A 25,438-nucleotide genomic window follows, 5' to 3' on the forward strand; every position below is an offset into this window, starting at 1 on the left:
GAGCAGGACCATTTCTGGTAGAAAAGTGCAGGGTCCTAGATATCAGATGACAATGGTGTGTGATGGGGCATAATTATATCGATACTGTCTACAATAGGATTACTAATCGTCATTCCCCTTGCCAGTTCGGCAGACCATGCTCAGTTCCAAGTGCAAAAACGTGTAAGAAGCATTCTGTGGGTCAGGATGATCTTATACTATTAATCTTCTCATTCCCATCAAGTCGAGCGAGAGACGTCATCCACAGCTCGACTGAATCACATAGGACCATTCTTGGTCTGAGGTGAGTAGCAGCTTTGAGAGTTCAGAGGTATCGGAGTTCAATCCCCCTCCTCAGTAATGTTGATCAAACAAATACTCATGCACACACTCACTCATGGATAGACACGGTCACAGCCCATATGGCACATATACACATACCAAACATCTCACACTCCCGTGCACATTCTACATGCACATACACTCTCTTATACATATGTTCACGCATATACACACACACACACACACACACACACACACACACACACACACACACACACACACACACACACACACACACCAGCAGAGTCCACATACTGACATAATTGCACCTTATTCCCACACGCACACATAGATTTGTACACAGACTCATACGAATGCACATACATCAAGGAAGCCCAAAGACAAGCTCATACTCTCAACATAAAATATCTCAGAGCAGCCGGTGAACTTATATGAACTGACAAACAGGCTCCCTTTGTTTTGTGCAATAAACTCTAAGTAACTGAGCCCCTATCCCATGAGTATTCAAGGTATTTCCTAAAGCAAACCAAAGCTGGATTTAGAGCAAGAGAGGGACACCAGCTGGTTACTTTATGTATCTCAACCAGATTCCACTACCCTGAGTCACCCCGGTCGGTGTCTGAGCTGGGGCTAGTGACTGAGAGAGACTAAGCACAGCTCAGGAAGCAGCCATGGGATGACTGTAATGAGGGGACATATTGTAAGCTGAGTTTCCTATTCTAGACTGGATGAGTGCAACTGTGTATTTATACCTTTGTCAGAATCAGGGGCAGTAGTGATTTCCCAATGGACAATTACTCATAGACTCATGGACTCAAATGGTAACACTTAGAGCGAATTACCAGCTCAAAGAAAAACAAGAAATGCAAATATTTCATCTAAATTAACAGCATAAGGTAGAACATTGAAAGGTACAGCACAGTATAGGCCCTTCAGCCCACAATGTTGTACCAACCTTTAGTCCCTGCCTCCCACATAAATCTCCACTTTAAATTCCTCCATTTTCTTGTCTAGTCGTCTCTTGAAATTCACCTGTGTACGTGCCTCCACCACTGACCCAGGCAATGCATTTCGTGCACCAACCACTCTCAGGGTAAAAAACTTCCCTCTAATATCTCGCTTGAACTTTCCACCCATTACCTTCTTGTATTGAGCAATGGTGCCTTGAGAAGCACCACTCTATCTATACCTCTTAATAGCTTGTGTACTTCTATCATGTTTCCTCTCATCCTTGCCCACTGCATTACCTTGAATTTCCTTTGTTCATGGTGCCATCTTGTATGAATTGTATCCCTGAACATTGTTGCCACTGTTTATCCCTATCATTATTTTAACTGTTAGCGAAAACTTAATCTTCATTCTATGAATGGTTTATAACAAACTACATTAATATCTACTGATGTAATTCAGTGACAAAATATAACATTACTGTTGGACAGCCTTGTGAGATTAAGAGTGACTTGCTTCCACGTTATTTCTGTGGAGATTCTGAGGTGGCTAATGAAGGAACCTTTGACCTTTCCACTTATGGGGCAGGTGAATACTGATGAGGCAGATGGGCTGTAGTTCATCAGATGGTCTACTCCTTCTGTGTTGGAAACATATGGATTCTCAATATTGTCCCATGTCCTCCTCCTCCTCCTCTATGAATGGTAGCGGGTCAGAGATTCCCAACAGAGTCAGTGGAGTTGCTGAATTTCTTCAAGGAGGCTTTGAACACCTTGTTGAATCTTTTCCTCTGCCCACCCAGGTATCCATTTCCACGGCCAAACTCAGAACCGAATGTCACTTTGGTAGGCAGTTGTGCATATGGCGTGGTGTGCCCAGAGTCTTGAACCTCAGTACTGGAATGTTGCCTCAGGAGAGCACAATGATGTCCGTTTCCTTATCGATCCAGTGAATTTGGAGGATTTTGCAGAGACAGAATACCAATGTCTAGGAATGCTTGTTGTAGGTACTCAGGGGCATATATCAAGTATCACTGTTGCTCTGGAGGTAGTCCACATTTCAGGGGCATAGACAAGGTGTCACTGCTGTCTAGTTGACCTTGAGATTTATGCTAAACCTGATCTTCTCATCTTCATATACCCATTTTCTCGAAGAGTGAAGTAGGTTGAATTTTATCATTGACCTGTCCTCCTTTGCTGAGCTACGGGAAGTGGTCCGTGTTTTTCAGTGTCTCACAATGAATCTTTATTGTCAGGGAGCCGTGTGGTGTGGCTGGGACAGGTAGGGAGAGGACCTTGGTCTTGCAAATGTTGAGAGTTTATTTCCATACACTTGGAGATTGGACTCAAAGCAAATACTGTCAACAAATGAGATATGGCAACCTTAATTTTGGGGTGTTGTTGCCATGGGTTTTACACTCCCCATTAGCTCTAAGGCTTAACTCCTCTCAGCGGAAGTTTGCCGGAGGCAAAATGCAACACTATGGTAGCATATGTTTTATAGACAAACTTTATTCAAAACTACAACTATAACATGACAAGACTCAAAACACACAGAGAGCTGCAACTAAAGCCCACTATTAACATGTGCCAAATAAAAATGCGAGAAGCAAAATTGTATTGCACAGTAATAGATTAATTACACAGCCTCTCTATTACACAGTATTGCACGTCAAATTAAAGCATGATTTTCACCATTAACCACACACCCAGAGGGGCCCAGCATTCCTGGAACTCAGCCAGCGACCCATCGGAAGCTGCACGTTCCAGCTCCAACACCGCATGGGTCTGGATGTAACCCCGAAAGAGGGGCAGGAAGTCAGCTCGCCCCAAGCCCTCAACCGCCCGCTGCCTCAACCCATGAATAGCCAAAATCACCAGGACCAACAACAATCCCAACCAGGAGAATCTCCTAAACTATGGCAGCATTAACACATTGGCCTTCACTGAGAATGAAATAATTGGTTAATATTATCAATAGACAATAGACAATAGGAGCTGGAGTAGGCCCTTCGGCCCGTCGAGCCAGCACCGCCATTTTACAGATCATGGCTGATCACTACCCCTTTCCAGCCTTATCCCCATAACCCTTAACTCCTTTGCCCACTAGAGTCTTATCTAACTCTCTTTTGAACATAATCAGCGAATCTGCCTCTACCACCCTCTGTGGCAGAGCATTCCACAGATTCACACTTCTCTGGGTAAAAAAATGTTTTCTCATCTCCGTCCTAAAGGGCCTACCCTGTATTCTTAAACTATGCCCTCTAGTTCTCGTCTCCCCCATCATTGGGAAAAAGTAATCCGACTTCACCCTGTCTATCCCCCTGATGATGGCTTGCATGCCATTATGGAAAAGTGTAAGGTACAGATTTTATACATGGTCATATGGGAAAATAGGAATGAAGAAAATAAAACTAAAAGAGAAATAATTTCTGAGAGCAAAAGTATTGTCCTTCTTTGGGAAGCTGATATGTATCTAAGAGAAAATTTAGTGACTTATTCTCAGGATTCTGAGTTTCAAGATGAAACATTCAAGGACAGAGAGGCAGAATGATAAGAATTGAATGAAATAATGAAACATTGAAGTAAGATAAGATCCCAATGCCTACTGACAAAATGAGAATTTTGACAACAACAAGCCTCTTTGTTGATGCTCAATGAACAACATTTTATCACAGAACTGGAAACCTAGAAGACTAATGGGTAACAAGATTTGTGGATATCATTGACCATGATCCTGCTCCATGTGTGTAGTGATGACATTGGTTTTTCTTAATTTAGAGATACAGCAGAGTTACAGGCCTTTCTGGGCCGGGCCTGTGCTACCCAAATACACCCATGTGATCAATTAACCTACTAAATCAATATGCCTTTGGATTGTGGGAGTGATCCGGAGAGGAAACTCATGGAGTCCAGGGGAGAACATACAAACTCCTTACAGACAGTGCCAAATTCGAACCTGAGCCGCTGGCACTGTAATACCATTGTGCCAACCATTACTCTAACCAAGCCATTGCTGAAGCATGATGTCAGTAACATCTGGACAGATTTTGACTTGCCAAAGAGAAGCAGTGTGTCCTTCTGATGTTAAACATTGCTCATTGGTCACTTCCAATGAGGGCACACCAGCAAACAGGAGGAGGAGGAAGGCTCTGTGAATGGAGAGGGAAGGGGGTGGAGAACTAGAGGAAAGGAGACAGAGTGACAGGGAAGTGAGGGAGAATGGGGAGTAAGCTCGAAGAATCTGGAAAATGACAATGCCATGTGGTTGGAGAGTGCACAGATGGAAAATCAGGTGTTGCTTCTCCAATTTGTGGGTGGTCTTGGTTTGACAGTACATGAGGCCATGTGGGAGTGGGAATGCTGAATTGAAATGGTTGGCCACTGGGAGATCCCTGTCACCTATGCATATAGATTGAAGGTGCTCAGCGAGGTGATCTCCCAGTCTGTATCATCACTAAGAGGGCAAAATCCAGGTTGACAGTGCCACTACACATCACTTTGGAGTGCCCTTGGTTTGAATCATGGTTGTTCCCATGCAGTCCTAAACCAGACAGGGGTCAGTCTTGGGGCCACTACTGTTTGCAATTTATATTAATAATTTGGATTGTGGACTGAATGGTTTTGTGGCCAAATTTGCAGATGACACCAAGATAGGTGGCAGACCAGGAAGTGTTGAAGAAAAGTTGCAGAAGGATTTAGATAGCTTAGGGGACTGGGCAAAAAAATCGCAGTTGAGATACAAGGTTGAGAAATGTTTGCTTCTACATTTTGGTTGTGGAAATAAACAGGGAGAGAACTATTTGTATCAGGAGGAAATTCAAACCTCAGAAGTGCAGAGGGACCTGGGCGCCCTTGTGCAGGGAAACCTAAAAAGTTAATGACCAGGTTGGATTGGTAGTAAAGAAACCGAATGCTGTGTTGGCATTCATTTCAAGAGGAATAGTGTATAAGAATAAAAAGGTATTGATGAGACTCTATGGTACACTGGTGAGGCCTCAATTGAAGTACTGTGTGCAGTTTTGGGCCCCTTATCTTGGAAAGGATGTGATGTTGTTGGAGAGAGTGCAGAGGAGATTTACTAGAATGATTCCTGGGAAAACAAGGTGTGAGGAATGTTTGGCAGATCTTGGATTGTATTAATTGGAGATTAGAAGAATGAGAGGGGATTTTATAGAAACATTTTGAATTTTGAAAGGTTTTGACAGAGTGGATGTCGATAAAGATGTTTCCCTTGGTGGGTGAATCAAGGACAAGAGGGCACAGCCTTAAAATTAGTCATCCATTTTAAACAGAGATGTCAGAGGGTCGTGGATTTGTGGAACTCATTGCCGCATACAGCGGTGGAATCCCGATCACTGGGCGAGTTCAAGCAAGAGTTGGTCAGGGCGTCAAGGGATATGGGGAAAAGGCTGGCAATTGGAACTAGTTGTGAGTATAGTTCAGCTTAGGGTAGAGTTGCGGAATAGACATCATGGGCCAAGTGGCCTACTTCTGTTCCTTTATCTTGTGACTATTCCTTCTCTCTTTTTTAAATATTTTATTTTAATTTTTCTTAGACTCATATAGAACATTATTCCATTATATGCCTTCTCAGCTGAATGATAAAGATCTCACTGCATTTCTAACAACCAGGGAAATTTTCTTTATCGCCCTGGGACAATATGTATCTCTCAACCAACAACTAAAACCAAATGAGTGTGTTATTTATTCATATTATTTATAGCAGCTTGTTGTGAAAATTGGCTGATATTTTTTCCTACATTACAAATAAATAAAATACTTCATTGGCTGTGCTGCTTTGGGATGTCAAGTCATCAGGAAAAGTTCGATGTAAATTCAAATACGTTTTCAAATGAGGGAAGGGAAGTTGAGTCATTGGTCAATCTGAACTGACCTGTTCACCTTTTGTTGATTTGGGATCAGAAATTGTGAACATTTGTCCAGAGTTTAAATATATTTCCCCCTTTATTTTGTGCTTTCAACCAAAAGTATTTAAAAAAAAAAGGCCATTTCTCAATAGGTCAGTTTTAGGGCAGTCAGAGTAACGGGGGGGGGGGGGGGGGGGGGGGGGGGAAGCAAATTGTGGGAGTTTGGTCAGCACTCAGAAATTTGACCACTGCATTATGATGCCAAGTCCTTGGAGGTATTAAAGGCAGAGACTGATAGATTCTTAATTAGCCAGGGCATCAAAGCTTATGGGGAAAAGGCCGGGCAGTGGAGCCGAGTGGGAAAATGGATCAGCTTATGATTAAATGGCAGGGCAGACTTGATGGGCTGATTAGCCTATTTCTGCTCCTGTGTCTTATGATCTTATGAAGATCAGAGCAGTTGGGAACAATGGGATTGTGCAAATGCTCTGCAAAAGATCTGAAGAGATCCCACCCTGACCCACCCTCAACTCACAATTAAACTCTGGGTCCTGTAATGAGGATTGGGGAAGGCTCTGGAAACATCACCCATTCTCAGAGAACGGTGGCAGCACAGCTAGGATTGCAGTTTGTGCTATCGAATTACAGCGCTATCTCCACGGGTTTGAATCCAGCACTTTCTGTAAGGAGTTTGGACGTTCTCCCCTTGACCTGCGTGGATTTACACCGGGTGCTCTGGTTTCCACCCACCTTCCAAAAACATATGGAGTTTGTAGGTTAATTGATGGATTTGGATGGTACAGGCTTGTGTGCCTGAAGGGCCTGTTACCATGATGTATCTCTAAAATAAAATGAAGAAATCTCTTACTGTGGAAGCAGTGTCGATCACTCTCTACAGAATAATGCAAGTGCAGTAATAAATGCTGTCTCATAGCTGTGGATCTGTGGGGTTTGATCCTGACCTCTGGCCCTGGTTCGGTGGAGTTTGCATGCACACTCTGAGAACATGGGATTCCTCATGGTACTCTGATTTCTTCTCTTGCTGAAAGATGGGAAGGGGGTATGGTGGCTTGGTTCATTAATTGGCCTGCCTTTTCCCTATCACCCATAATTCCTCTACCATGTAAAAATCTATTTTAATTTTGCCTTAAATATAAATGAGGCAACCTCTATTGCTTTCTTAGGCAGAGAATTCAACAGATTCAAGATTCTCAGTGAAAAGCAGTTCCTCAATTCCATCCTAAGTCATCCCCACTAAATCATGTGGCTATGTTCCATAGTTCTAGTCGCTCCCATCAGTGGAAACAACTTTCCTACCTCAATCGTACCTATCTATTTCATCATACATTTCTATGGTCCCCTCTCATTCTTCTGAATTCCACTGAGTATAATCCCAAGGGATACAATCTTTTTTCATAGGTTAACTCCTCATCTCCAAAATCAACCTGGTGAACCTCCGCTACCCTACTAGTATATCTTTTCTTAAGTAAGAAGACCTTAGCATTGAGTAATCCAGGTATGGCCTCACTTGTACCATTGCAGCAGAACCACCCCCCCCCAACACCCTGCTCTTAAACGCAATTTCTCCAGCAATGGAGGGCAACATTCCATTTGCCTTCTTGATTACCTGTTGCACCTGCAACTAAAGCGGCATCATCTGCAAAGAGTAGTTCACGGACAAGTTTCTCTTGTGTCTTGGTGTGAGCTTGCAGGCGCCTCAGATTGAAGAGACTGCCATCCGTGCGGTACCGGATGTAAACAGCGTCTTCATTGTTGGGGTCTTTCATGGCTTGGTTCAGCATCATGCTGAAGAAGATTGAAAAGAGGGTTGGTGCGAGAACACAGCCTTGCTTCACGCCATTGTTAATGGAGAAGGGTTCGGAGAGCTCATTGCTGTATCTGACCCGACCTTGTTGGTTTTCGTGCAGTTGGATAATCATGTTGAGGAACTTTGGGGGACATCCGATGCGCTCTAGTATTTGCCAAAGCCCTTTCCTGCTCACAGTGTCGAAGGCTTTGGTGAGGTCAACAAAGGTGATGTAGAGTCCTTTGTTTTGTTCTCTGCACTTTTCTTGGAGCTGTCTGAGGGCAAAGACCATGTCAGTGGTTCCTCTGTTTGCACGAAAGCCGCACTGTGATTCTGGGAGAATATTCTCGGCGACACTAGGTATTATTCTATTTAGTAGAATCCTAGCGAAGATTTTGCCTGCAATGGAGAGCAACGTGATTCCCCTGTAGTTTGAGCAGTCTGATTTCTCGCCTTTAGTTGCCCATTCCTGCACAAGCACTCCAAGATTCACACCACCAGGTTCAAGAACAGTTGCTACACCTCCAGCATCAGAATCCTCAATGACAAAGTCAATCAGAGACTCATTTAAGGACTCTTACTTGTGCACTTTATTGATTTTCTTTGTTCTCTCTGTATTGCAGTTAATTTGTTTACATTTGTTATCCATTTACAGTTCTTTTATTTGTTTACATGTTTACGCTGTGTGCAGTTTATTTTTTGCACTACCAATTAGTGGTAATTCTGCCACGCCTGCAGGAAAAAGGAATCTTAGGGTTGTATGTGATCTGATGTATGTATTCTGACAGTAAAACTGATATCTGAAGTACACCTGCACAACCGCACACAGCAACCTTTCACCATTTACATAATAATCTGATCTATTATTTTTCCTTCCAAAGTGGGTAACCTTGCACTTAGCAGCATTGTACCAGTCCCTAACAGTGATCTATCCATATATCTCCACAGACTCTCCACATTCTCTGCACAATTTGCTTTTCAACTCAATTTAATGTCATCACCAACTTAGATACATTAATTGTCCTCGGTGTGTAGATGGATGATAGAAAGACAATACGGAGAGAATAAATTAGATCTGTTTAGGATTAGTTTGAATGTTGGATAGTCAAAGGTCCTCTTTCTATTTCTCTATCATTTCCATCTGAGCTGGGAATATACAAGGGAAACCATTCAGTAATTTGAAACCTTGTTATTTTTCCAAAGTTTATAGCATTTAATTAATGCAAAATTGAGAAGTTTCCAGGTCTATTAGAAAACAAGAAGGAATGTGAGAGTAATTGAAGTGCTCTCTCAATAAGCAGACACAGGGATAAAGGGTCAAATGGCATCCTGTGTGATTTTATAATCAAGAGTGCTTTAGATATTGCACACCACTCAGATACCCAACTCACTCCCACATGCCACCAAATAATAAAGACTGAACTCTTGTAAGAAACCAAATGAACTGCTCAGGTGACAAGCAGGTCACACACTTACTACAGCCTACTGGTAGCATAGGAATCCATCTGTGTTGGCAAAGACCTTTGAAAGTGAAGTGTCAGGAAAAGTGGGCAAAGGAGTTAAGGGTTATGGGGATACGGCTGGAAAGGGGTACTGATGGTAGTGATCAGCCATGATCTGTAAAATGGTGGTGCTGGCTCGACGGGCCGAAGGGCCTACTCCAGCTCCTATTGTCTAAGTTTCTGCTGGGCAGCCCAGATGGCAATGCCACAAGTTGCAGATAACCCACCAGCTCGCAGGAGGCAGGCTGCATTTCACCTTCTTCTGACCAATTTCATTCATTAGGATTCAACTCATATAGTACTAGGTGCATACCAATTTGTATAAATAGATTCATGTTTATCAATGTTAACCATATCAGTTTAATATCATCATTTCATTTTGTAGTTTGTGCTTGCTTATTTGAACATTTATTTGACCTGATCTGGAAATAGATTTGTAGAAGAGAGAGAAAGAGAAACAGGAGAAAAAGAGAGCTAAAAAGAGAATAATAAAGGAAGAGAGAGAGCATGGACAAGTGATAAAGACACACACACACACACACACACACACACACACACACACACACACACACACACACACACACACACACACACACACACACGAATAATAAAAAGCAAGCAAATGTGAAGTGAAAAGAAATGAATGTGCCACAAAAAATGAAATGCGGAAGATATAGACAAGGTAGGAAGGTGGACATCAAAAGAGAGAGAGAAAATGTTTAGGATGGAGATGAGGAGGAACTGCTTTTCTATGGAATTTGTTGCCATTGAAACAGGAAGCTTCCTCAGTAAATACATTTAGAACAAGGTTGTATAGATTTTACATGGTAGGGGAATTAAGGGAAATAGGGAAAAAGCAGGTAGTGGAGATGGGCCTCTCATCAGACCAGCTATGATCTCATTGAATGGCAGAGCTGGCTCGACAGGCCGAATGGCCTATTCCTGTTCCTATTTGTCATGTTTTTATGCACTTATAAGTGAGGGGGAAGGGGGGAGTGGAGACATAGAGAGAGACTAGACACTAGAGAGATAGAATCAGAGGAAATGATCCCAAAAATAATTAATTAGAAGTAAAATTGACAGGCAGAGAGAGGAAGAATGAGAAAATAATATGGAGAAATATGAACTGTTTATCAACCTTTCTTGCCAAAAAGTTCGCCCCTCTTGCTCTTTCCCTAAAATGTACTTTCAAAATTGGAAATTTTTTATGAGTCCCATGAATCGCTAACTGATACCTTCCAGATTCTTCTCATTTTCAAATGTCACAATGTAACTGGAAAGATAAAGGAGTTCTTGAAATGCATTGCAGCACTGCAACTTGGGAGCCAAATGTACTTTGTGATAAATGATTACTCGGTGTGTTTCCACTGATCATGGGTTTCCTGGGGTCATACTGCTGTGCAGTTGCAGCTCTCCTCCATGCCTCCTGATGAAACTGGTTCTACATCTTCAGTTTAGAAGATTTAACACATTTGCGATCTTCAATCGCTCGTTTATTTTTATTTTGATATGGACATCTCTGAATTATCACATACCATCTGGATGAATCTATAATCTCACCATGTGGTATTTGGTGGCAAAGTCAATGCATGAGACTAAAATTTTGTTCTCATGTATTTATTTCAATGTAATGATCCTAACGCCCGAAGAGCTTCTTGGCAGTGCTGCAGTACCGGGTACTGCCACTGGAAGGTGCCAAATCACCCACATCTCAGATACATCTTTGAAGCACTGGAAGGCTATGGCCTATCTCGGCTGTCAGCAGATAATGAACAGGGGGTTCTATTTTTACAGAGGTCCATGCTGATTTTGTCCACGTCAGAAAATACCAAAAAAAATCAGTTGGTATGGTAACTATACCATCTTGGTATTGTAATCAAATGACATCAAAAACACAGAAAAGTGATTAGAAAGAGGTTACTAGAAGAAGGGAAAGAGAGAAAACTAGTTCTGCCACTTGAAACAAATGTTTGAATGCAAATCAGACTTGAATTGAATGACATTATGGGAGTTTAATCGTCTGTAGGAGGGTTGAGGAATTTGTAGCTTGTACATAAGATTATGATATTTAATCTAAATGCTCATAAACTGATCAGACTTGGGATGTGAGGTGAGTGACCACTACCCAGGGGTTGATCAATGTTCACATCCCTGAGTTTACCTTTGGTGGATTCCTGCCCTTTGTTATTTTGGAACTTTATGTCTGCTCTCCTTGACAGGGTCAGGAGTGGAGGAGGTTGAAGGAAAGAGGTGTGTTTGATGTAGGACGATAGAGGATAGTCAGTGAGGTAGTTGTTTAATGATTGCCTTTCTCCTGCACACTCTCCAGCAGGACGAATTCTCCATTGGAAGAATTCTGACACTGGACAACAAATTGGAGATTATGATAGAAGAACACATTATGATAAAGAACACAAAAATAATGTCAGACTTGGTGCATCACATAGAAATTTGGAGAAATTTAGTATGTTTAATCGCACAATTATGCTAACACATTGTGTAGGTTCAACTTCCTAAAAATGTTTTGAAGCTGATTTTTCATTTGCACTCAGTGTGATGCCCCGCTGCAGCAGTAAGCAGACACCAAACTCGAGAAAGACTGCACAACAGGCTTTATTCAGTTAAAAGTCTCTGCTCCAGTGATATTATAAGTGAGATACACTGTACTGGTAACTCCTGAGTGACTGCCTCGGGAGGGGCCAGCTCAGGATTATATCCCGCGCAGTTGATTGACAGCCAGCTGGGTGGAGTTAGGTCAATTCAGGTCGGCTGATTGACAGCCAGCCAGGTGTGGTCTGTCCTCCAGTGATCTTCCTGCAGTAGGCTAGTGGTATGTCACCACACTCAGCATCCGATGCCTCTCGTGTCAGCGTCAAACAAAGATTGGCCAGCAATGATGGATTCCAGTTGCCCTAATATCACTTTTCCTCAGTCACAATCTTCTGGTGAAACCTTTCACCCTGTTCATCACTGACAGCACCAAGATCAGCAGGGAAGAAGTCCAAGAGCGAATACAGAAAATGAATTTTCAATGGGATCCTGTTACAAATATGGTAGGAACTTGCAAAAATAGGTTATATCTAAAAAAATAATGCATGATAGGAAATTTTTAAGGTGATTTTTGTGATCAGCAGACCAAAAGTCAGAAAGAGTTCAGGAAGCAAAATCTTCAATTTTTTTTTTAATTGGTTCTCATCACTAATCCAGAAGTTTCTCTTAATATCCCCAGTGAGTTTGTAGGTGGTCTCTAATTTTCTGTAATTATGACCATCTTCTCAGAGACATCATGAAAATTTCTGCCAGGTCTCTGCTCACCTTTCTTTTACCAAGATGAGTTGTCATGTTTCTACAAAAGAGAATCATGTGAGGCAAATCTATTGGAGTTTCCTTGAGTGCATAAGCAGGAGGAGTAACGGAATGAAAAAAAGTGAACATTCAAAGTTTCTGGGTCAGGACCCTTTCTTGAGATTTAAGAAAGGGTCGCGACCCAAAATGTTAACTCTTCATCTCTCTCTCAATGGATGGTACCAACCCACTGAGTCTCTCCAACATCTCATTATTTGCTTAAGATTCCAGCCTCTGCAGTTCCTATGTTTCTCCATCATATATGAATGTTCAGGTTTTTTTTTAATATAAGAAGCTTGTTATGTAAATTTAGGCTTCGTGGTTAATGGCAATAGGGACCAATAAGCATGTCCTGAAGATTCACCTCTTGGATCAAGAAGGATGAGTGATTGAATTATTGATAAAATATCAGTTATTGATGTGGGGTGCCAGATATGTTCACCACATAACACTGGTAGGAAAGTAAGAGGGATTAAAGCATGTAAATCAGTTCAATGAACAGATATGAACTAGGTAGCTGAAATGGAATATTGACAAGTAATGTCCACTTGGGTATAAAGTTGGAAAAGCAGAACACTTTTTAAAATGGTGCAAGAATGGAAAAATTCTGAGGAATTTATGGATCCTTCAACACAAGTTGCATCTGAGAGTTAGCAGGGAGATGCATAATGTAGCAAAGAAGACACATAGCAGATTGAATCAAGGGTGAAGATAGCTTGCAGCAAATAATTAGGACTTTGGTGAAGCCCCACTTGAAACATTGCATGTAGCTTTGATGCACTTTATTTGGAGGAAGTGGAACAAGGCTCACCAGATTGTTTTTTTTGACAAGGACAACGGAGTTAAAATGAATGAGAGATGATCTCACTGCAGTGTATAATATTCCTACAAACGTGATAAAGTGAATTCTGAGCCAGGTGACATTTAGAAATGAGATGAGGTGAAACTTCCTCACACAGAGAGTTGTGAATACACAGAATCCCCTGCCCTGCGCACACTCAAGGCAGAAATAAACACTTGTTTGAATGGATGGGAGTTGATTTTTGTCCACCTTCTAGATCAGTGACAGTGCAGTAGGAATTTTTTGCACTGCAGTGAGATTACCTCTCAATCATTTAAACTTCACTGTCAAGTTTGAATCTGGTGGGCCTTGTTGCACTTCCTCCAAATGAAGTGGAATATTAATTTCCCTCTTTTATATCCTTCTGTTGCCAAAAGAGCTGCAAAATATTCCATTCCAAATCTTCCATTTCTTTCTTCCACAAATGTTTTTGATGCCCCTGAGATATTTCCCTCAGCTACTTCATGAGATAGTAAGGCCCAAATTCTCTGCATAAAGAAGGGTTACTAACCTTTAACTGCATAACTGTTCATCAACCTTCTACCTTTCTTTTCCAGGCAGCTTTGGCTGAAAGTAATATGCAGCTTCTCAACAGCCCAACCTTAATGAACACATCAGCTAGCGGCCTGATGCACGTGGGACACGATGATGTCAGCAGCACAGTGGAGCAAGTGAATAGCAATGGGAGCAGCAGTCCAGGGCTCTCCCCTCAACAGCACGGGTACGATCCAGGTCCAGAGGCTTTAGGCCTGAGATTTCATGAAAGTCTTATGTGGTAAAATGCCAGACAAAATGATCACAATTTCTATTTATATGGTGTCTTTAATGTCATTCCAAGGTGTGGCTGAAGTGTAAATAAGGCAGAACTTAGCACAGAGGGACACAAGAAAATAATGAAACAGGTGATGGAATGATGGGTAAGAGCATGATCTAAGCAGGAAGAAGCATTGGAGAGATTTAAAGAGAGAAATACTGCATCTCTACTGCATCTGGTACTCCTGTTGTGGTCTCTTCTACATCAGAGATACTGGGCGCAAACTGGGAGATCACTTTGGTGAGCACCTCAGCTCCTCCACTGTAATAGCATAAATCTCCATCCCATTTCCTTGCTGTCATGACCACTAATGGTCTCATGCACTGCCAGATTAAGAACACCCACAAATATGAGGAACAACACCTTATCACCCATCTGGGTGCCCTCCAACTGGATAGCTTTAGCACTGACCTCTCCAGTGTCCATTAAACTACCCCCCTTCTTCTTCATCCCCCTGTACCTTTCCCCCATCCCTCTCTGTCTCACACACTCTCTTCCACCTTTTTCCCTCTGTCTCTTTTCACAGAGCCAAAATCAATTCTTACCCCTCCTCTTATCATATCCAATTATCACCTCATGTTGGTCTGGACTCCTCCCTGCCTTGCCCTCATTCTTTATTCTGAAACCTTCCTGTTCTTTGCTTATACCTTGAAGAAGGGCTCAGGCCCAAAATGTTGGCAATATATCTTTACCTCCCATGGACGCTGCGAGACTGGCTGAGTTCCTGCAGCATTGCTGTGTGTTTTTATTAGAGAGAGGATTCCCAAGTTTAAGAGTTAGGAAGCTGAAGGCACAGATGTCAGTGGCTGTTCATACAATCAGGTTTGCTCAAGACAATGAAGTTGAAGAAGGCAATATCTTGATGGAACTTTCTGCAGTTACCAAATTACAAAGGAATCAGGTCTTAAAGGAATTTATACTGGCTCTCTTCAGCCACATAGGTGACAGATTTCAATCTATTGTAATATGCAATAGGTCACAAAGCATCCATAGGAAGTAAACGCTAACCAACATTTCAGGCCTGGGCCCAGGTATAAGCAGAAAAAATAAGGGTCCTGAATAAAAATATGGGGGAAAGGAGAGGATGAAGGAGGGGCAGGGGAAAGAGCAATGGCTAACAGGTAAGAGGTCTTAGGTAATGCAGGTGGGTGACTGGAATAGAAAAGGTGAGTAGTGATTGGGGAGAGGGTAGCTCTCTGATGGGAGAAGAGAAGGGGTGGGAGCTGGAGGAAAGGAAAGAGGATAGGGAAAGAGAAAGAGGCAGACACCCAATCTGAGCAAGAACAGATCTTCTGGCATTATAGTAAACAAAGGGCATCATGTAATATTTGGATTGATCGGGATTGAGGATGGAGACGACCAAACCTTTTGCTGGATTTCATTTGAGGACAATGGGAGTAGAAGTATAGTATATTTTCTCAGAGTTAGTATCTCATAATAAGGCAAGACATAAAATGCCTGTGGTTGAATGGGAGAATCACATTCTCAATGAAGAGAATGTGCATCAGCTACATAAGAATATTAAAGGTTGATGTGAATGCATCCCAGGAAAGATTGTCTGGGCTGTGGGAGATGCTGTGTGCCAATGATAGATAGTAATCATTTTTCTGTCCGAAACACTAGTTTGGTCACCTCATGACATATTCTTAATTTCTGTGTGTTTTCTTTGAGAGAATGTATGATTGTAGCTTATTGATTAGACAAACTGTTCTAGGTGGGCAGTAAGCAAGCCTGGCCCTTATCCCTAGGAAAGATATTTATTGTACTGTATTAGGACATTCCAAGGCAAGACCTAATAAAGCTATTTCTTTTTGAATTTATGCTTTTCAAGGAACAAGGGCTGCATTCTAACTTGTGTTGCCTTAAGGAATCCAAAAATATAACCACTTCTATTTTTTTTTTAACTACTATTTTGCAAATTCCAAATTCTAAAAGGGCCAGCACCCCATTGCCTCGCTTCTCTTCCAACTTTCAGTCTATCAAGTATGAACCCAAGCTGAGTGTTGGAGATGGTTCATGTGAAACTTGAGCCTGCTCTTCGTTGAACAAGGCTTTAAGGAACGACTTTGCTTCCAAGCTTTCTCCCATTGTCTAACTCAGAATAAACCATAGTCTGAGACCTATTAGTCTGTGTGAAGGCATGACATGTTGTAGATACTGATAGGTAGCTCTATTGTCTACTTTATGGCACTGACTGCAGTTGAAAGCTATTTCATTGTACTTTGGGGCAACTTGACTGCATGAAAGGTACTATATAAATATATTACTTTCTTTCTTCCATTTTTTCTGTGTAAGTTAATGGAATGCACCTTAAGTAGACAGAAGTTTTTGCCAGCCCATAATTACAGAATGTTGCATTTTTCCCCCCCAATCTCCTCATAGACACCAAGTGCACATCAAAGAAGAGCCTGCAGAGCTGGAGGAAGATGACCCACCAGTGTCTCTCATCGCAGCAGCCAATGTGAATTCGGAAATGCAGGAAGCTAGAGAGATGGAGGATGAGCTAACAGCAGAGGAATTGGAATAGAGTGGAACTCGAGCACTTCAAGCTATTAAAAACAAAAGATTATAAACAAAACAGGGTCAGATCTCTTACCTGCACATCCACCTCGACAGCATCTCCTGGTCCTTACTCATCCGGACTGAGTGACCAAACCAAGGAGCAAGCTCCTCAATGCCAACAGATATCAAAGACTCCAACAGCAATTTTGATTGTCCACTAAAAATGGAGCTATGGAACACAAACCAATTTGTTGGGTGTAGATTGAATGGCTCCAGAGTTTTGAAGTGAAGCTGGTGACTATTATTTTCTTCCTCTTCTTCCCAAATGTTTTTCCGCTAACACAAAGATGGCTACTAGTCTTCTGAACTGGCAGGTAGTCACCACAGGCCTGTGATGTGAACAATATTCCTTGTTCACAATTAGGGCCAAAAAAACAGACATTTTCAACCTGCTTTAAAGGTACCTCAATTTGAATATTTTCTATTCAATGCTGTAGATAGCTCAACAGGCACATTGTATTTAAGCAGAGGGTAACTGCGGAACTGTTTGTGGGATATGCGAACCCACTCACTAGTGTTGACATCTGAGGAGATCAAATGAATGATCTATCCAGGACAGCATTAATGTCTTTAAACTTCCACTGATATTTTAGCTTTTGTGTTTATATTGGGTCAGGGGAGTGGGGTAGGGGTGGGAGGGTAGTAAGGAACAATGGGTATTGGAAAGGAAGGGCAGAGGAAAAGGTGAACCCTTTAAAACTTTCTTACTTAAGCATTATGTTATAAATGATTGAAGATTGGATACAGTTGACGGAGACCTAATCAAAGGTACAACTGCAGGGAAAGAGTATAGAGAACCAAGTGGGTGAGGGGTGACTTCATTTTTGCAGGAACAAGGTTCTAAGCTGAACATTTTTTTTCTATGAATCAAGCCCATGAAGGGTTTAAGGGCAGTATATGAATGCACATTAAGAAATTCAAAGCTTTGAATGGAAGAGGAAGCATATCTTCTGTTGGTTCCATGTTATTCCTCTCACCCATGCTGATTGAGACTCTTCTCTGCACTAGGATGTCCAGAATTCCTATTGCTGATCAATGTTCAGTACCTCCTGGCATTGGCACCCATTGTATAAACCCATACAGGGAAAATAGACAACGTTACTGCCAGAGGACAAAATGGGCCTGTAAAATTCAAAAAAAATGTGGGAAAGAGGGCAGAAGTGATGAGTGTTGGAAGAACTCAGGAAAGCAAAGGATGGGAGAGGAGAGGAGGAACGGAGAGGAGATGATAGAGTGCGAGATGAGGGTGGGCAGAACATAACTGGAGAGACCAGCTGGAAAGGCAGGAGAAAAATAAGATTGTATATTGGAAACCTTAACAAATCTACAGACAATGCTCTTTTTAAAGGAACTTGACAACACCAAATTTTCATCACAGTCAATATAATACCAACCAATGTAGCTTTCACTCTTTTATTTTCTTGCTTTCAAATTAGCATTTTATGATAGAGTTTATGCAAATTTGCAGTGCAACTTTGTCACCAAAATGTAGTAAGACCGTATATCTTTATGGCTTGATTCAGATGAAGCAAGCTATGAATTTTGTTTTCTAGAAGGGCCAAGTCAGAATGGATTGACAAGGAAAATAAGACCCTTCCCATTGTCACAATCAATGTAGTTTAGAGGTGGTTACTTTTTCTCAGCCTGAGACAGGAAGGAATGGAGACAAGAAAGCAAGAGTGTTGGGATGGTGAAAGAGACGTGTTGCCTGGACCAGGATAATAGGTAGGGTGGTAAGGTGTGAAAACAGAATGGAACGTGATCACCTAGTTTTCTCCAAAAGAAGGATAGAAAAATAGTTGCACAAAACTAATGCACGTTACAGAACAATGTCATGAAATCATTCTCTTGTTCAAAATAGACCTCCATTTGAGAGCAGAAACTTGACTCTTGCTTTCTTGTTTCTGGATGTTGAAGTAGTATTTTTTTTAGAACTACTGTGGTAACAGACCTCTCCAGCCCATAAGTCCATGCTGTCAAAATACACTAATTAACTTACAAACCCCATACATTTGTATAGAGTTATCTAACTACTTGTGTAACTAATCCCCAGAATGAAGATGGAAGATTCCATAATCCACTTAGTTCTTCATTTTCATGAATGCGACTGACTATCCTTGCCGTGATCTTGATGGCCTAGGTATTTGTCCAAATCAGGGTAAAGAAGATCAGACAGAATTAAATTCACATCTAATTCCACAACTTCAAAATGACAAAGATCAGTGGCACTTGTGGACTATGAATCACTTCGTCCACTTTTAGATCCCACCAAGTGAGTGATGCTCATGAAGGAAGTCGCCTCATGCAGCCATCTCAGCTTCTAGTATTTGGTCCATCTCACTATGGCATTCTGCCAGAAATCTTATGAAGCATTGTTTGCTCTTCAGCTGAAGTGAAAGGTATATTTTGGTCAGCAGATCATCCATAAAGAAATTGAAAAGAACCAAACGGAACTCTTATTCTTCAATTAATTTGTTTCCCTGACCAAGCAGTATACCTCTTCATTGTTTTCTCTTGAGTGGAATGGAGATGTATAGCAGATCTTCCATACAGAAATCTTAAAAAAGCTAAGTGCAACTCAAACCTTATTCTTCTATGAATTTGTTTCCCTAGCTAGGGATATGTTTGGAAGCAGAATTGCTCTATGGGAATGCTGTGAAAGAAAACTACAATTCCATAAGATGATCTTAAAGCTTTCCTGGGTAGTTCCCCTAGAGCAGCCATTCTCCACCTTTTCTCCCCTTTAGGCCTCTGTTCAAAATTTGTCCCCCCCCCCCCCCCCACTTCATTGTGAAGCCGTCAAGTTTTGGTTTCTTCCGTTCTTCTCTCCTACCAACTGAATCAAAAATAAACAAATATTTATGTTACACGAGGAGAAAAGAAAACAAGGTTTTTACTTAAATGTGCTGTGGCTCCTGGGAGGAGGGCCTTAGGGCCCCCATTGAGAACGGCTACCCTAGAGCGTATAGCTGTTCAAGCTTGCAGCACCTATTCAAAAGTTATATGGCAGCAGTTGAGATTTATCAAATATTCACTGACAACTGAAAATTCAGCATACCCCTCTATCTTACTTCATGAAAAGAAACTAAAAGGGTAGGTGAGAGAAAAATATTGGTGGAAGGAGAAGCAGGGAAAATGGCTCCTTTGGAATCTCAGGCTATCCCAAAGTGATTTACAACCAATGAGGTACTTGAGTTTTAGCACACTAAGATGAAAATCAATATTTTGCTAGTGAGCTGATGATACTTTTCAGTGATAGTAGCTGGAGGAGGGTAAATATAGGCAGAAATTATCCGGTTTTCAATAGGTTGATTTACATGAGATTTTCTTTTAATCAATGTGTCACTTAAATGAGAGTCACTTTATAGCGTGAGATCCTAAATATGGTTCCAATGCTGTTACACTTATGTATCAGAAGAATCTTCCCGACCCCAATTCCAGATTTGTTATTGATCAATTTGCTCACAGTTTAATCCTCTAATCAACCAATGACATGTAAACAGGAAGTTGCCTCAGCTTTATTCTGTTGAGCTGATTCTACCATTGCAGCATCACGTCGCTCAAACTTGTTCTATGAATCCAGTGTAGAAAGAGGTTTGTTGACTGCATGGAGCTGATTACAGTTCTCTGTGTAAGTTGGCAGTACAACCTTCTTTGGACCATCAACTGCACTCCTTAAATATCAAGCATCTCAGTTACACATGGAACTGTAGAAAAGTAACTTTGGAATGGGTTTTGTTTGCTGGTCTGCAAAGATGGAATAGAGACAACAATACACCATTCTGTGCCCAGGTTATCCTAATCATCTGCTTTGCTTGCGTGATGCAGATCCACAGATGTGGAGGTTTTCCTTTTCTACTTTCCCCCTCCTAAAAACTCCCAGATAGCTTGTGTTACTACGGATCCTAATATTCAGATTCATCTAGCGGTGAGGGTTGTTGAGCTAAGAATAGCCTTTTTCCAAAGCTATGGCCTCCCCAAAATCCAAAGGGATTGAGGGAAATGAACATAAACAGGTTTGAGTTATGAGGAACTGGGGGTCAAACTGAAGGACTGAAAACTATATGTGATCTATAGATGAACATTTGGAGATGCCCCTGTTGTATGGGCTCCAATAAAACTCCGGATATACAAGCTATAAATCTTGGGCTTTCTTTTCCTTCAGATGGAGGCAGTTAAAGATTAATTGTTTCCATGACATTTTGAAACAAGGAGGGAAAAATTGAAATATTATGAGGCATTTGAGTTTCCATGACAACACCATTAGCATTGCTGAGTGAAAAAGGTCATTTATATAATAGGAAGTGGAATCATGAATCAGTAATGACCACTAATTAATAATCAATCCTGATATATTGCACATCACAATCCGTCATAATCCTGGAACCTATAAAAGATTATAACCACTGTGGCACACATGTCAAAATATCTTCATTTCTTTTTGTGTGATAATTAACATTATTTAAAAGGATGTAGCAGAGCTTCAAGAATCCTAGAAGTTTGAAATTTCTTTTATGCCTGTCTCATAATCTCTGAGTTATCTTTTTTGGTGTCCTTGAAATCTCTTTGTTTTTTGATTACACCTTATATTCAGAGTTGGTGTAAATCCAATCGGCAGATAGAAACCCACTAAATCAAATGGAGCAACAGTTTACAGGCCACCTTTCGTTGCTGTCCAAGGTAAATTCCAAGGCAAACTTGGCAGATGGCCAAAATGGTTTTGTATCAGGAATGAAATGCCAGTGACTGAGAGAAAATAGAAAATAGTTGGCGATTCAAATCTCAAGAATGCTTTTAGACTAAGAATGTCCATTTTTTTATTCTCGGGATTTACAGTACATCTACCATGAGTGCAGCTATTATTCCGGGAGGTAAGCAGATCATCACAGGCTAAAAGGGATCTTACTGAGTGAAAGGTGGAGGATTGGATTTGGCTCCAGCAGTGGGAGAGTCTTAAATGAGGAGAGTCAAAATTACAAGATAAGAAGGTAGTCGTAACTTATCAGAAGTGTAGTGAATCTCTGGAATTCTCTGTGGCAGGGGTTTATGGAAGTTATATCACTGGAGGTATTTAACCTGAGGCCCGGTAAACTTTTGAAAGTTTGGAGAATTTGGAGCGATGGGGATCTGGCCCAGAGGAGTAGCTGAGGCCTGGGGCAGATTGGATGTCACCACAGTGATAGGTAGGCAGTTTTGAGGTGACAGGTCACCTACTCTTCATCTAATTTCTTTTGTGTTTGACCTGACAGGTTCTCAGTGGGATTGCAGAATGTTCTCTAAAATAGGAACGTACAAGCAGAAGTAATCCATTCATTCTTGTGTGCTTGTTTAGCATTTTCAGGTATTTCTTCCCCAGTACATGGGTTACGTGGGTTACATGTGAAATGTTGTCAAGGTTTGCAACATACACACAGCTATCCAAAGCAATTGGTGTAGTCAGACCCAGATCCTCATTAATAACTAGGGTTCAAGGCTCATTCTTAGTGGTCCAAGAAAGACTATCATCAAACTGATGCCTGATAATAAATTATAATGCACTTGAAACATTGAACCAGGCCATTCAGCTTACTTGGTTCATGCTAGTCTTTATAGAATTCCATCAGATGGATTAAATATAAACTGGGATGCATAGCGAACATCTCAATCAATACCACAATTTATGCTACCAGCAAGAAAAAAATTCTTCCCCCATCTGGGCTGCAGGTAATGGTACTGGACTGACATCCCTATTATACCCACCTGATATTATGTTTAATTGAAATTAGTGTCATGTAAAATTGATGGAGAGTAAACAGGCAATTGCATTAAATTCCTTGACGAAGGATAAACGTTGGTGATATCCCCTTGCTGGGTAGCCAGCTGAGTTTTTCCAGCACTTTTGTATATTGCACTTGAGTCAAATTCATCAGTTTCCAGCTAATAATTTATTCCAGAATATCTTCAACACCTGAACTCCCACTTCCATTCAAAGTCAATGGTTTGAATGGTAAATTCTAATCATTTTCTGATTTTGTATTTTTCCTTTCTAATTCACCAAAGATAAGAATCTTATTTTAAATTTGTTTAAGGACTTATCATCTCAGGAAAACCAAAGTCTTTGTTCAGTCTGTGATGGTTTACCTTAGTGAATGGCATTTTCTCAAACTCCAGTTAGTATTATATCTCCATTTAAAGTACCTCAAAATTACCAGCAGCTTAGAGGTAAGGCAGAGTGAATGGTGATAGTAACAGCTAGAAGCCTCACATGGAGCCCTGTTGATAACCTAATGCTAAAATGTGACACTAACACTAACTTTGACTGAACTAGAAATGAACTTTAATGAAACACAAAAGTCTGCAGATGCTGTGATTGTAGTTAAAAAAAACACACAGAAATGCTGGAGGAACTCAGCCAGTCTTGCAGCACCCATAGGAGGTAAAGATATATTACCAACCTTTCGGGTCTTTCTCTTAAATCTGTTTCCCTTTCCCTCTGTCTCCTTACACAGAGCCAAAATCACTTCTTCTCTCATCATTTCCAATTTACACCTTTTGTTGGTCTGGAATCCTCTCCTTGGCCAGCCTACATTCTTTATTCTTTCACCTTCCTTCTCTTTGCTTATTGAAGAAGGGCTCAGACCCAAAAGGTCAGTAGTATATCTTTACCCTCCAATGGACGCTGCGAGACCAACTGACTTTCTCCAGCATTTCTGTGTGTTTTTATTAAAAATGAACTTCTTTCTTCATCTTACTAGTGGTATTTTGAAACTTGGGCCAAAATAAAATGCAATCTCAAAAGTAGAAATCATTTATAATTTGTTTTTAAAAAAAGTTTCAGGGATTATTTTCACCCTAGTATTTAAATGCTTAGCAAAATATGGGGTGAATGAAACCCCTGTCTGTGAAGCACTTAGCCATTTCCAATAGTATCATCCACTAAATATACAACAGGGGGAGTTGTCTCCAAGACTAATCCTGAAACGTGTCAACATGTGCAGTAGTTAGCCACCAAACGTTTGCTTTATTTTATTTTAATTTTTATGGTTAGATAATCACAAGGTTAGCAAGGTAAGGAAAAAGGTGACTTTTTGGTGCTGGTGCAGAGTGAATCAGATCTTCATTTTACTCCACAGTTAAATTTGCTGTCATTGAATTCAACAGATGAAGCTACCACTTATTCCTGATACTTAGTTATTCCAAAAAACAATTTAATTCCTGTACCCATTAAAAAAGTAGCCAGTTTCAAGTTCATCAATTGCTAAATGTTTGACAGGAGAACTTGGGTCCAAGGCTACTGGAGGAAGATCTAATGAACTTTTTTTTTTAAATGCAGCCCAATTACCTCAGCCACGGCCCTATTTTTAACCACTGGAAACTCAAAGTTCACCATAAAGAGCTGTTATCTGTATTAGAACTGAATGACTTGCTGGTCTGTCAAGATATTTTGATAACTAGGCACCAACAAGATTTATTAAAATGAATGTGTTGCACTAAAGCAATAATGGCTCAAGTTTCCATAGAAGATCCACTTTCCTTTATTCTGATCTCACCAGATGTTTGAGTTTTTTTTTTCTTTGCATCCTCAACCTTGTGTTCTAAGTTTCGTTATTTATCTGTTTACAGATATTAAGGCCAGTGGGACTGCAAAATAGAAATTGATGAGTGGTAAAATTTTCAGGACCCAAATTGAACTTGTTTCATTGTAATTTTTATGAGGCTTCCATTGCCTTCGGGTGGGCGGGGTGGGGGGAGTGAGGGAGAGTCTTGTTTAATCATTTGTCTGGTTAACTTTTTAAAACTTTGGCAGACTGTGCAACTCAAAATGTGGAGGCTTCAACCCATTAGTAGGCAATTGTTGACCAATAATTGATGAGAGATGACTTCATGAACATTGAATGATGAAATCACAAACTGAATAACTTCCATTTGGGAGCTGTTTCCTAAATTGTCTCCATTTTCTTAGTCAGTGACATGATTGAGAATTATTTATTTTCCCTTCTGGTTTTGTCCGCTGTGAAGTGTAGACTTCTGCAAATGTGTCAGGAGGTTTGCGAAAAGTGCAGATGATTTGGTAGGTTGTCAGGTGATTTCCGTTATGCCTATGACTGACTTTGCCAATCAGCTGTTCACTGCTCAATTTTAAATTCTACTAAATCCTTTAATAACTAGAGTATCTTTCAAGAAAACCAACAGATTGAAAATCCGTTGCATCTAATCCTCTTCAGGCTTGGTACATTGTTTTGGTCATTCTACTGTCATGAAGCTGTGTGGATATCCATGGAAAGTAGCAGGCCAATCAGTTTACCACACTTGTGCTAACTTCTCAATTGGAACTGCTAACCCAAATTCCACTTCTTTTGTCACTTCACCCCTATTTCTAATTATTCTCTTTTTTTAATGCTTCCCCTTTTAAATGTTGCAGTGTCTGCATCAAAAGCCTTTTGTCATGAATCACTCCCTGTTCTTGGCATGTACTTTGTGCAAAAAC

At 40.9% G+C, this 25,438-nt stretch overlaps 1 protein-coding gene across 12 annotated transcripts in view; it reads left to right on the forward strand.

Annotated features, from left to right (window-relative positions):
• The window catches only part of foxp4 (forkhead box P4), a 371,685-nt gene extending 347,002 nt beyond the window's left edge, over positions 1-24,683 (forward strand). For 10 of the 12 annotated variants that reach the window (XM_069941845.1, XM_069941846.1, XM_069941847.1 and 7 more), the window contains 2 exons: positions 14,153-14,316; positions 16,792-24,683. In XM_069941845.1, the coding sequence (XP_069797946.1) occupies positions 14,153-14,316; positions 16,792-16,936 (309 nt within the window). In that variant the 3' untranslated portion in view covers positions 16,937-24,683. The remainder of the gene's footprint in view (positions 1-14,152; positions 14,317-16,791) is intronic. The other 2 variants (XR_011358475.1, XR_011358476.1) reach the window with 2 other exon arrangements.
• The last annotated feature ends 755 nt before the right edge of the window (positions 24,684-25,438 follow it).

Source organism: Narcine bancroftii, chromosome 5 (assembly GCF_036971445.1).
Source record: "Narcine bancroftii isolate sNarBan1 chromosome 5, sNarBan1.hap1, whole genome shotgun sequence".
Taxonomy (NCBI): Eukaryota; Metazoa; Chordata; class Chondrichthyes; order Torpediniformes; family Narcinidae; genus Narcine; species Narcine bancroftii.